This window comes from Gasterosteus aculeatus, chromosome 13, assembly GCF_964276395.1.
Source record: "Gasterosteus aculeatus chromosome 13, fGasAcu3.hap1.1, whole genome shotgun sequence".
NCBI classification, from domain to species: Eukaryota; Metazoa; Chordata; class Actinopteri; order Perciformes; family Gasterosteidae; genus Gasterosteus; species Gasterosteus aculeatus.
The window spans coordinates 20,844,347-20,857,426 of NC_135701.1; the positions used below are offsets into that span (position 1 = coordinate 20,844,347).

The window sequence follows — 13,080 nt, forward strand, 5'->3', positions numbered from 1 at the left end:
TATCTATCTTATTATCTTTTTTAAAGCTGCTTCACATTTTCTTTTTCATGCGTTGAATTTCCCGCGTAAATTGCTTCCTTTCATTGATTGTGTGAATGAATTTAATTTATATTCTTAAAACGCTGGTTATCCCTCTGTCTTCATATTCTAGCTCTCTTATAAAATGCCACATTGCTGTTTGTCCTTCTGCTTTCTTTTTGGAGCCGCTTGTCAAGATGAAGTTGCGTCTTCTCATCCATGAGGCTCTAATAAATGTTTCTCCAGAATCTTCTCTCTGTACAGAAAAGGATGGTGCTGTTTTTTTCAAGGAGACTCTCGCAAAAAAAAACATTACCTGGCACTTTCTTTCTCTTTTTCGCCGCACGTTGACATTTTTTTGCCGCGCGCTTTGACGCGGGTGACAGCGTTTGGTTCCTCGTGGTTCTTCATAGGAGCGTGTCGGCCCCGATGCTTGTCTGTGCTGTCAGCCGGAGGAGGGGGGGGGGGGGGGGGGGGGGGGCCGGGAGGGGGGGGGGGGGGTAAAGGTGGATCCTCTACAACAAGCCAACACCTCTTCTCCTCGTCCTCCTGTCATGCGTGAGGCGCAGCGGCTCCACCCAGCGCTGCTGCTCCCCGCGACACTCCCGCCGCGCCTCTCCGCAGACGCACCAGCGCGTCCCGGGACACCGACACGATGAATGGCTACGGGTCCCCTTACCTGTACATGGGGGCTCCGGTGTCTCAGACCCGGGCCCCGCTGCAGAGGACCCCCAAGTGCGCGCGGTGCCGCAACCACGGCGTGCTGTCGTGGCTCAAAGGACACAAGCGCTACTGCCGCTTCAAGGACTGCACCTGCGAGAAGTGCATCCTCATCATCGAGCGGCAGCGCGTCATGGCGGCGCAGGTGGCGCTGCGCAGGCAGCAGGCCAACGAGAGTCTGGAGAGCCTCATCCCGGAGTCGCTCAGGGTGCTGCCGGGCGTCGGCGTGGCGGCCGCCGGGGAGGGGAAGCAGGGAGCCCCGCAGAGGACGGAGGAGCTGAGGTGGAGCGGCGCGGAGCCGGCGCAGACGCGCACAGGTGGGGGGGAGAAAGTCCGACTTTACGTGTTTACCTGTGTGCTGAACGAGCATGTTCATCTGGTGGAGGGAAGAATGGCGGAACTATTAGCAGAAAAAAATGATTTCAGATGCTACGAGGAGAGAACTGAATAAATCACAAATAGCTTAATTATAACAGCACTACTTTCATTAAGGAGAGAACTTTGCAGGACAAGTGCATCCAGAAATAAGTGCAAGACGAGGACAGGAATACTTGAGATATTTATTTGATTTCTTGCCAGAGATTGTGTCATTAGTTTATGCATTTAAGCGATAGTTCAGTTCCACAAAAGTCACTCAAACACATTTCCTCGTTTTTTGACACATTCGACAAGATGAGAAGAAGCGATAAGAATCACAGGGTGGTAAATTGTCAATAGAGGAACTTTACTTAATACAAAATACTGTCACAAGTTCAATCACAGGAGGTGATGATATCGCAAAAAATAAAATGTTTGTAAAGTGAAACAAATACGTGGAGGATGAAAAGGTCTAATTTTCATCTTTTAGTTTTTATTTTGGGAACATTTTATTATTTTGGATTGTTTAAGACGTTTTATTGTTGAAAAAGCATAACTAGGCTTTAAATATATATATTATTCTATTTGTATATTATTTTTCTGTGCAGGGAAACAATATTGTGTTTTCTTAGTATTTTCTTATTTATTCTTATTACTTTATTTTTAGCTCTTCAGTATTTCTAAGGCTTTCTGCTGTTTGAGGTTGATAACATTATTATTTACTTTAATATTTCTCAAAATCATCCCTCCTGAAGGCGGCATAATTACTAAATAGTCACAGTGCAAATGTTCTGTTGCTTGTTGTTCTTGTTGTTTTTTCCTTTTCCACCAGCTGACTCAGTTGGGGGGGTCGGGGTCGGGGTGGGGGGGGGGGGGGGTCGAATACAATCGCCATTCCTCTTGCAGGAGGTCGACTGTAGATGAAATGTTACCGAGCTGTTAATTGTGGTCAAAAGGCCGCGCCGGTAGATTCCTCCTCACCGACCCGCCGTCAGCACTTTGGAGAACAGAAAGTCGAGTGAATCCAACCAAGTTGACAGCAGATTGACTGCGCGTTACTCCCCATGCAGGGGGCGGGGGGGGGGGGGGGGGGGGGGTGTGGGGGTCGCATTTAGTGAAGTTCCTGCAGTCAGAGGCGTCTTCGACTCTCTATTTCTGCCCTTTTCCCTGGAAGATGAAATGAGCTTGTGGCTTGTGTTCCAGAACCGACCGACGACGGTGCTGATGAGGGCTCCGGGCCCGAGAACGGGGGGAGCTCCAGCGAGAAGGAGCAGGACCCGGGCAGCTCCCCGGAGGGCTCCAAGCCGAACTCCTGCTACACCCCGGAGCTCCCGGAGACCCCCACCCAGCCGGAGGAGGGCCGCTACGGCCTCCCCAGGGCCGGCGGCCTGGAGAAGGAAGCCAAAGCCGAGAGTCCGCCCAAGTTCCCCGCCGGCCCCGCGGACCAGGGCGTGCTGATCGAGGGCCTCTCCGGCTCCATCAACCTGCCCTTCAGCCTGCGGGCCAACCGGCCGCCGCTGGAGGTCCTCAAGAAGATCTTCCCCGCCCACAAGCCCCCGGTGCTGGAGCTCATCCTCAGGGGCTGCGGGGGGGATCTGGTGGGGGCCATCGAGGTGCTGCTGTCCAGCCGGAGTCCCGAACGCGGCGGCGCGCACCCGGGCCACGCCGACCCGCAAGCGGACGGCCTGCTGATGCCCGCCAACGGACACCTGTTCGAGCACACGCTGGGCTCCTACCACCCGGTGTCCACCTCCGCCAAGTGGTCGGTGGGCTCCGCCTTCCGGGTGCCCGAGTCCCTGCGGTTCACGTCTGACTCGGCGGCGGTGTCCGGCGGCCCGCTGGCCGTGCCCCTGCAGCACCCGTCCTTCCCGCAGCCCGCGCGGTACCCGCTCATGCTGCGCAACTCCCTGACGCGCGGCCCCGCGGGCCCCTTCGTGCACAGCGACGTGACTCTGTGGAATACCATGGCGCTGCAGCAGCAGTACCAGCTGCGCTCGGCGGCCCAGTACGTGTCGCCGTTCTCCCCCGCGGGCCCCGCCGGGTCCTCCGCGTTCCGCGGCTCCCCGGTCCTCCCCTCCAGGGCCCCCGAGGAGCGGCTCGTCGGCGCGCCGGAGGAGAGCTGCGCGCCGGGGCCCAAAGCGGGCCTCTACTCCCCGGACGAGGAGTACGAGGAGCGCTCCGACTCCGCCGACTCGCGGACCCTGAACTCGTCCTCGTGAAGAAGCTGCTGCTGACGCCACATCTGTATTATTATCGATGGACCTGCGGTGTGTGTGTGTGTGTGTGCGCGTGTGTGTAAATGGTCTAAGTCCCTTTGATACATTGACGTGAATCAGCTCGTGCTCCCTCAACACGTCACGTGGACACAACCCCCCAAAAAGGACGAATGTCCCCCAGACGAGGGGTCTCTGTGAAAAGTGTCTCCTGTTAGTTCCCTGCCAGCATGTTTGGTACCGTGAACACTTTGGATGTTAAGCATCATCAATGCATGTGAAGAGTTAAGCCAAATAAATCGGAGTTTCCAAAAGGACCAAATCGTTGTTTCTTGGTGTCTCTGACTTTTAGCATTGGATTCATCATATTGGCTGAATTTATAGTTAACAAAGTCTATTCATATTTTAAATTAAATGTGAGATACAGCAGCATTGGTGGAAGTACAGGTTTATGTATTTTCTACTGCTAATACTTCTACTGCACTCAGATCTCAGGGAAATATTGTACTTGATATCTACACAATACTTTGCATATTGAGTTTATCATGAAACTGTAATAAAAAAATAAATCATAATGTAATACTATTATTATCATAAATAAATCCCATGATGCGGAATGAATACTTCTACTGATTCTGGTCAGGTTTTGAATGCATTGTAGTATCACAGTATTAATACTTTTGTATTAGTAAAATGATCTGACTCCATACGCCGACATATGACAGAATTATTCATTTATTAAATCCGGTGGTCTTTCGCGGTGATTAAATGCATGAGCACTTTGCACAATATAACAGCGTTTCACAGTATTTAACAAAAACAATCCTGAATATTGTTTTTATGGGTTCCGGTTTGTAAAAGCGCTGCTTTGAGAACCGATCTCAAGATGCAGGATTTGTCTCAGATGTCAAAACAAAATATCATTCACACGTGACTCCTATAGAAATACAGTGACCTGTATTTCCAATCCTCTGCTTTTGGGTTAGTCCTGCATTCAAACTCCGCTTTAGTAAAAGAACCAGCAACAGTAAAAGTATGCTTTGTGCAGTAAAATGTTTTAATAGACAATGTTTCCAGATTAATCTCAATGTGTTGCATTTGACTGGATAATATGAACCATTTCACACCCCGTTGGCTGGTTTAATATTCGGCGTCATGATCTATTGCATCATCATTTGTTCCAGCTTCTCTTGTGACTGGGCTCTTTACGAAGGAACAGATTCATCATTCAGTAACAAACATTCCGCATCAGCACATCTGGAACAGGTGTGGAACGAGGACGAAGACGGTTGTCTGAAAAGACACATGAGCCTTCAGACAGATGTGGTGGAGCTGTAAGTAGAAAATGCACCTCTGGGGGGGTGGAGTACAGGTGTAAATAAGCCATAATACTCAAGGTATAATACTCGAGTATACCTTGAATTTGTAAATGTGCTCATACGCATGCGCCAACCAACGCGACGCCTGATTTATTTATACTGGACATCCTCGATAGTCAGCAGTGGAGTTTGTTGAGGTACTCTACTTGAGTATTACCACTTTTTGCTACATCATTCATTTACTCCATCGAGAGGGAAGTATTTGTTACTTGTTACTATGTTTGTTTGATGAATTTGGTTCCTTGCATATTCAAATGAATACACAACATATAATAATAAGTGCTCAAGGAATATTATAGATTAAGATTAAAAACAAACTCTATTGGTCCTCAGCAAGACTTTTACAAGCTGTTTTAGTTTTCAGTCTGAGAGTGAAACGTTTTTCTTAAACCGTAAAAATAATAAAACTTGTAACAACACTTTATTTTTACCGATTAGCGAAACACAAATAAAGAGGCGCAGAAACGATTGTGTCCTCTTGTCAAAAGCTTACAAATGCTGCCGCCTGGTGGAGGAAAACAACCACAACGTGTTCTCTCTCAGAACTGAACATAAAATATTTAGAACGTAAAATGTTACGTTATAAAGACACAAAATGTGTCTTTGTGTAGGTAATTATAGGATCAATCTTTATGAAGGTTTATCAAATAAACTAAATCTCAAAGCCTCCATGTTTTAATGGATTTTAACACAAAACCTGAGGGAGTATTTATTTCACCGTGGACAGTCCAGGGGGAAAAAAACGTTTTAATACACTTTCTAAATATGATCTCCGATTTTTTTATTCATCACTGGAAAACCGCTCCAGTGCGCCACCTAGTGGCCGGAATGAGTCCGTCAAACTTCATGTTACGTCACAACAGGTCTGCAGCTGATGCTTCACACGGGGAACATTGTTGAATATAAAGAGAAACATCTGTAAACAATACGTGTGCAAACTCACTTTATTAATTACATTTATAAGACCTGTTAGAGGAAATAATTCCATCACACTGATTTAAATGAAATGACGATATTAAAGGCCGGAGGACAAGGTCTAAGGGAACGATTTCCTGCAGGTTATTTACTTTTTTTCCACTCTGCCATCAAATTTACCACAATATTTTTCAGTACACATTTAGGGGTACTTCTACTTTACTGAAGTGTATAGGAAATATTGCTTTTTACTTCACTACGTTCATCAGACAGCTTTGGTTCCGATCATGTTTTTTTCACACAAACCGTAGTTTGTAAAGTCTGATCAGACCTGGAAAGATAAATTATACAACAGTCATTTATCTTCATCCTGAGGACTTCTAAGTGGTTATACTTTTACAATGCAGGCCATATATAAATATATATATTTTTTCACTGTGGTATTGGTGAGGGAAGGATCTGGATACTTCCTCCAGCTCCTCTGAAGGACACGTCCTGGAGGTCAAGGGGTCAGACAGAGACAAATGTTGCCCCGCATGGTTTTGTATTCAACTGCATGTGTTGTCGGTCCATCAGAGGATAATTAACATAACAGGATCCCCCCAGTGATCCCAGTGATCCCACTCGGCTCTTCTGTCTATACACAGCTCCTGTTTCGCTTTTACGGCCGGCACAGCGGGGCGCTTCCAACAAGATGCTGTTGTTTCAATCAGAGGGTGAAGCCGACAGCGTGTGAGAAAGTGTCATTGTGTGTGTGTGTGTGTGTGTGTGAGACCCATTAAAGAGGATCAACACCAGTTAAGGCCTGAGTGCACAGACGGGAGCCTAATTACACATTGAAGAGCTGATTATGGAACATTTTAAACTGATTTTGTTAAGAAATAAAAAAAAGTGGTGCTATAGGCCAGTTAAAATATAACTGTATAACTTTTATTTAAAAAGTCACAATAAGACAAGTCATAGTTGATCCTTTTCCGCTCGAAAGCAGATTTTACAACATTCTTTTGAGTAAAGGAAAAAAAATGCCTTTATTTATATATTTGCATCGTCATTAACTCCTCCGTGCAGGAGCCTTGAAATTGCAAGGGACCCCACTTAAATATGTCACCTTGGATCCATTCCAGGATTCGGAACCCTAACGATCCCCAAAATCATTCAAAGTCCCCAGGAACTCTTTTTGTAACTGAAGGTTTCCTAAAAACTCTTCTCAAGTCTTTTACAACGGGCTGGAATCCCTTCAGGGGTCCACGGAGTCCTCGTTGAACGGTGACTCCCTCAAGGATCTCTGGGTATCTGTTTGGACTTTTGCAGCGTCCTTGAAGATGTTTCAGAATCCTTGATTAAGATCCAAGGGTCCAGGGGCCCCCGAAGGTTAAGTGGGTTTGAGCCCTCGCGGGGAGCTCAAAGGGTCTCCAGTGGTCCTTGAATATAGTTCCAGGATGTTGAGTGTTTGACAGGGCCTTGAAATAACTCAAGGTGTTATTGGAACCACCCTAACGTCTCATAACCCCCCTTTGAGCCTCCTCCAAACTCATCGAGACCACCTGACATCTCTGACCCCCCCTGTGGATTATTTCGAGGGATCTTAGAAGATTCCTAATCAGTTCCTGGAAACCCATTCAAGGAGCTGTCTGTCCACAGTGAGAGGACACTCACCTGGAGGGTCCCAGCTCGCCCCACCCCCCCCCCCCCCCCCCTCCGGGCTTCAAAGCATTCCGGCCGCGGGGGCGGCGGCCCGGGGTCGCCGGTCGTAACCTCCGCAGTAAATTAAGACGGAATAAAGCCGCACCTGCAGGCCGGACGTCTTCGGCGCGACACCTGGAGGAGCCGTTACGAGGCGCGTGCACGTCTCCTCATCTGGAGAAAGAATCACACGCGCACAGCGACTCCTCAGAGGCGCACGTGCGTCTTTCTGAAAGTCTCTATGACGCATTGAAACGACATAATGACGGTGAGGCCTGCAGCGAAATGAGACAAATATTCTTTATCATTATTTTTTTCTTCTATAAAATAAATAAATATGACGTATTGTTTAAATGTATTCCATAGCTCGCTTTCATGTATTATTACCGCATGCAGGTACCGACCCCTCCCGGAACGGAATATACAAAACACCGTCCTCGTGACGTCGCTTTGTTCATTCCACATCACAAAAGCCTTTGAGTCAACAGGACCTTGTGTCCCCATTGTCCCGCGGTCGGTCCCCGTGGAAGTCCGTTAACGCCGAGTAAATGTCTCTCTTGTCCTTTTGGGGGGGGGGGGGGGACAAAGAGGCGGGCGGAGGCCGCGAGACGTGAACCCAGTTGGACCCTCGTTCGTTCACCGTGACGCGCCGCTGTTACGCGCAGCGGGAGGAATGACGTAATCCCGGTGATACACCGACGAGATGATGTCGAGGACTTGGAAACAAGTGTTGCTTTTGTGGTTTTATTATTATATTTTTCGTCACGTCGTTGTAATCATGTGCGGGATTTCGTTGCGAGAAGTTTAAGGTGTGAAAACAAGGTGTTTTTTAATCGTATTATTCATCTTTGGGTGAAATGTGACGCTGTGTATTCTGAGAAAGCGTTTACTGGTTGTGTGCAGGACTCTGCTGACATGGTGCTATTTTCTGTCAGGTGTGATTGTTGTGAAAACATGTGTAGTCACCAGGAGGAGTGTAACAACCCGCAGTGCACCTGACGATCAGTAACACTGCTATTTCCTTATTATTTATACCATATCATATAATATTCATGCTATTAATTCCAGTTTGACTGTAGACTTAATACAGTCTTTTGGGTTGTGAAACAGACCTTTGTTATTTTAGTTGGGGCCTACCTGTCAATCTTAATACGTTTGTGTCTTTAGCCAGCAACATACATGTAAAGGATGTGGCCTCTTTGCCAAAAGAGAAGTTCTGCTTTTGTCTGAAGGTATTATCGATGACCTTATCAGGTCAAAGTGTCACATTACTCATCACTGCTGATCGATCATTTCTTTATTTTTTTTTTCTTTAGCAAATCAAAAAAAGGGAGAAAACGTTTACGAGGTTCTCAATAAAAAAAACATCCATCATTCTTCATCCATCTAAAGAAAAATAAGAACATTAATAAGGGATCGCAGTGAACAATCAGACACTTTGGGATCATTATCGCGCGCACGCACAAGAAATCGTTTAATACTTTGTTTGATGAAGGTACAGTGACAACTTTATAAATTTATATCTATATTTTACTCTTTCTAACGCAACGAGCTCGTTGCTAAGGAAAAAGTAACTATCAACACCCGCCCCCCTTTCTGCTCGAATAACCGACCGCAATCCCATTGGTCGGCCGGCGCGCGGAAGCAGCCAATCGGAGGACAGACAGCGCAGCCTGGAGCGGCTCTTAGCGCGCCGCGTCCTCCGGGAGGGACACTCGGGTCCTGCGCGGTGGGAGACGCTCAATTAGCCGCTAATTAGGAGCCTCCGGCCGGACTCTGAGGGCGATTCATCACGGTGCTTAACGACGGCGGGGGAAGGAAAAAAAAAAAGAAAAAGAAAACCTGGACAACAAACCGCGGACTCGAGCTGTTGGAGGTAAAGAGTGAACTCGCGCAGACTTTGCGTGGATGTGCAGAGCAGCTCCGCAGACTTTGCGGCGCGGAGGCACCACTGCTGTTAGAGTCCCGCGAGGAGGCATGATTATGGATATTTATTTTAGGCTTCCTAATTTATATTCTCATCTGGATTTAAGGCTACTTGTTGCTAACATTTGTCGAATATGAAATAAAATAAAAGCTAAAAGTAATCACATTGTCATCTGTCCTTAATTATCTTTTAGGACTTTTGAGAGTCGATAGGAGGAAATATTTCTGCGATTTAAGGAAGATATTTCTGTTTTTATCCAAACTGCAGATTAATAATAAAAACTAGACCACTACGATCCTGATCGTCATGCTGCAGGGAATTAAAGTTTACCTTCTCTTCATCCTTCTTAACCGTAAAGTTAATTTACGCCTACGTTAGAATAAAAGGATGAGATTGTAATTATCTAATAAATTAAACGACAGCTTGCGGATGAGATTGTTATTTCACTGATTCCACCACGTGCTCTTTCAGACATAAACTGGGCGTCGGGAGGACTCGGGCGAACATGTCGGAAAGCGCCGGTTGCGAGTTCGAAATCGACGTGGAGAGTCTGGAGGCGGAGGGCGACGAGCCGCTCGCCGCCGCCCGCTGCGACGACGACGAAGCGGACGGCGGCCCCGCGGCGGCCGCCCAGGACCGGCCGGGCCCCGGGGGCCCGTGTGCGGGGGACCAGAGGAAGCTGAGCCGGACGCCGAAGTGCGCCCGCTGCCGCAACCACGGCGTGGTGTCCTGCCTGAAGGGACACAAGCGCTTCTGCCGCTGGCGGGACTGCCAGTGCGCCAACTGCCTGCTGGTGGTGGAGCGGCAGCGGGTGATGGCGGCGCAGGTGGCGCTGAGGAGGCAGCAGGCCACGGAGGTAAAGGCCCGCGGTGCGCGCGTTAACGCATTAGCGTTAAAAAGCCGGAGCAGCATTTTGAGAAGTTGTGATACATTCAGGTGTTTTTTTTAGTTTAATATTTATTAACATAATATTTGTTTAGCAAATACAGTAAAATGTGTATTCTACTGTATTTATGTGGAGGAATGGTGGTTATTAATTCTGCTTTATTGACCTCTCTGATCCAAAGGCTCAGTCACTGTTGAGCTTGTCAGACCTGCATCATCCTCCAATATCACGAGATGAATGATACTCACTTGAAATCACTTAAAGTCCGGTTGCTGTAAACGTGACTCTATAATAAGATATAATATAACGCGCTTCATATTTGACCCGTTATAGTCTTCATATTGCAGTCGGTTATTTATATTCAGCTTCAACTCGACATTACGAGGCTTTGTGAAAGTAACGTGACATCAGCACAAACAAACCGCCCCGCGTCTTCGAAACAACACAATTCATTTGTCAAAGTCAAGTTTGAAGTGAGCTTTGGTTTTTCCAACCGAAGCGCGTTTGGGTTTAAATTATGTGTGTGTGTGTGTGTGTGTGTGTGTGTGTGTGTGTTTAGACTGTGGTGACATTCAAATATTTGAGAATGTCTGAGGTCAAAATAATGAATTACGTCAGCTGTGGTATTTTAAAGATGAAACCAGATGGATGTTTGAGTGAGTGTGTGTGTGTGTGTGCGTGTGAAAGCTTATTGTACAACTTTCATCACACAGACTTGTGAACACGTCGCAGTTTAGATTAAAGAAGCAGGCGTCGTCGTAAAAACTATTTTTCAACTTTTTAATAATAAAAAAAAAAAAAAACAGCGCAGAATCACGACCCATATTTAGTAGATTGTTGCCACGAGTTGGACCTGAAGTCGTTCCTTCTCTTTACTTTTCTCCAGGATAAGAAAGGAATATCGGGGAAGGCGATCCCAGCGGAGAGGAGGACGATTTATCAGCGGCACATTCGACCGTCCACCATGCTCGCCAAAAGCATCCTGGAAGGTAACGACACGACAAACACAAACGTTACTTTCTTTACTCTGAGATCTTTTTCTGTTTCTCTTGGCTCCCCTGGCGTCCCCGTTTCCTTTCCCGCTAATAAAACCACAGCGCCGATGAGACGACACCTGCGAGCAGTAAATACACGCGTTACGTAACCCAACTGATGACCATCTCCAGTATTGTCACAACACACAAATAGGATTTAATTCCAGAGCGCGTTTGAAAATTCCCCTTTTCTGCATACGCCTGCACGGCCTCAGCCTTTACCCAGAACCCTTTGCGGTCCGAGTGGTTTAAACGGGGGTTCTTTTGACGACAGGATACCGCCCGGTGCAGTCGGACCCGTTCCTCGCGGCCAACGCGGCCCTCCCCCCGCCGCTGAGCGACCGCATGAGGAAGAGGAGGGCCTTCGCCGACAAGGAGCTGGAGACCATCATGCTGGAGCGCGAGTACAAGGAGCGGGAGCTGCTGGAGGCCGGCCAGGCAGCCTCGCTCCTCTTCCCCGGCGCCGTGACTCACCACCACCACCGTCACCGCGCCGCCGCCGCCGAGTACAACTACAAGACGTCCTACTCGCCGGCGCCTCCGGCCGAGGCTCCGCCCAAAGAGCTGTGCGGCTTCCTGGGGCCCAACTGCCTGGACCTGTCCATGCCGTACCCGGCCGGCTCGGCCAACGTGGAGCTCATCTCCTCCAACGTCAGCGTGGCCACCACCTACCGCCACTACCCGCTGCAGCCGGCACGCGGCAACGGCGGCGGCGGCGGCTTCATGATGTGGCCCCGCGGGGCGGCCAACCTGGGCGACGCCCTGCTCTACCAGCAGTGCCTGTTCAACGCGGCGGCGGGGCCCGGCGCGAAGCCGGCGTGGGAGCAGAAGGAGAGCCAGCCGCCGGAGCGGGAGGCCGAGGCCGAGGGGCCCCGAGCCGCTGCGGCGCTCCCGCCGGCGGACCCTCAGCGGGCGGACGGCAAAGCCCCCGGCGTGGGACGGGGTGTTGGGCCGGGGGGCCAGCGAGAGCGCTCGGCCTTCTCCCCGCCCAACAGGAGCTTCGGACAATCCTTCCCCGGCAACTGTCACTCCCAGAACTCGGGCCAGCTGCCCAACAAGCCGAGCAAGGACAGCGCCAAGCTGTCCGTAAGGCTCAACTCGTTCCACTCCCTCATCCAGCACTCGCTGGGGGAGAAGGCCGGCGGCGGCGGCGGCGGCGGCGGGGCCGGGCTGGAGCTCCGGGGCCCGTACTGCAGGGAGCTCCTGGAGGAGGCCGCCCGGAAGTTCAGGGAGGGCTCCGCCAAGGACGTTCAGGCGGCGAAGATCGCCGACAGGTACGGCAAAGACTTTCTGCACAAGCCCGTGGGGAGCAAGGTGGCGTCCGGCGAGGGTCTGTCCTTCTCCGTGGAGGCCATACTGAAGAGACCCGCGCCCGCCATGAGTCGAGCATTCCATTGATTTCCATTAAGAGTCTTTTCTTGCACTATAAACGTCAGGTTGGTCTCATCGGAGGGCGTCTCAAGTTGTGGTTTTTGGGGTCAAACTTAATCTTAAACACACAGGCACTGCGTTAGAAGATAGAAGATTTGTTCTTCCGATGGAGTATTTATGTACAGTATATTATATTTTCCACCTGCATGTTTTAATAACTTTATTCTGTAGAGTATTTAAACATTATCCCAATGTTTTCCTCATGTCAATAAACTTTAAAAGACTGAACTCTTTCCATAAAAGGTCTTGTATTTCATTTTAAGGCGTGTTTAACCGTGAACAGGTTTTTGTTTGGGGTCAGAAGTTATTCTGCACCCACGAATAAATCAATGCAGACTTTTACATTCACAACACTTCAAACCAAACTCAGGATCTGAGACTAATAAAATAACAGATTTATCATATGCAAATATCAGAGAAAATAGTTTGTTAAAAAAAAATACTTCTATTTAGCAGTTATTGTTTTATAAAAAATTGCATACTTTAGTTGTGACACATTTTTCCAACAAGTGTCAAA

At 48.6% G+C, this 13,080-nt stretch overlaps 2 protein-coding genes across 2 annotated transcripts; both read left to right on the plus strand.

The window, feature by feature from the left end:
• Nucleotides 1–542: 542 nt before the first annotated feature.
• dmrt3a (doublesex and mab-3 related transcription factor 3a) lies at nucleotides 543–3,622 on the plus strand. The gene is made up of 2 exons (XM_040194629.2): nucleotides 543–1,055; nucleotides 2,299–3,622. The coding sequence occupies exons 1-2, from the start codon at nucleotides 674–676 to the stop codon at nucleotides 3,312–3,314; spliced, it is 1,398 nt and encodes a 465-aa protein (XP_040050563.2). The 5' UTR covers nucleotides 543–673; the 3' UTR covers nucleotides 3,315–3,622.
• A 5,282-nt stretch (nucleotides 3,623–8,904) lies between these two features.
• Nucleotides 8,905–12,805, plus strand: dmrt2a (doublesex and mab-3 related transcription factor 2a). Its single transcript, XM_078086244.1, has 4 exons — nucleotides 8,905–9,161; nucleotides 9,684–10,068; nucleotides 10,985–11,087; nucleotides 11,407–12,805. Exons 2-4 carry the CDS (start codon nucleotides 9,718–9,720, stop codon nucleotides 12,528–12,530), a joined length of 1,578 nt encoding a protein of 525 aa, XP_077942370.1. The 5' UTR covers nucleotides 8,905–9,161; nucleotides 9,684–9,717; the 3' UTR covers nucleotides 12,531–12,805.
• The last annotated feature ends 275 nt before the right edge of the window (nucleotides 12,806–13,080 follow it).

What these genes read in the sequence shown, in the direction of transcription:
- dmrt3a (XM_040194629.2), top strand. Translation starts at nt 674, where the DNA reads ATGAATGGCTACGGGTCCCCTTACCTGTACATGGGGGCTCCGGTGTCT. An exon ending in GCCGGCGCAGACGCGCACAG is followed by an intron (nt 1,056 to 2,298) that starts GTGGGGGGGAGA and finishes CTTGTGTTCCAG; the next exon opens with AACCGACCGACGACGGTGCT.
- dmrt2a (XM_078086244.1), top strand. Translation starts at nt 9,718, where the DNA reads ATGTCGGAAAGCGCCGGTTGCGAGTTCGAAATCGACGTGGAGAGTCTG. An exon ending in GGAGGCAGCAGGCCACGGAG is followed by an intron (nt 10,069 to 10,984) that starts GTAAAGGCCCGC and finishes ACTTTTCTCCAG; the next exon opens with GATAAGAAAGGAATATCGGG. An exon ending in CGCCAAAAGCATCCTGGAAG is followed by an intron (nt 11,088 to 11,406) that starts GTAACGACACGA and finishes TTTTGACGACAG; the next exon opens with GATACCGCCCGGTGCAGTCG.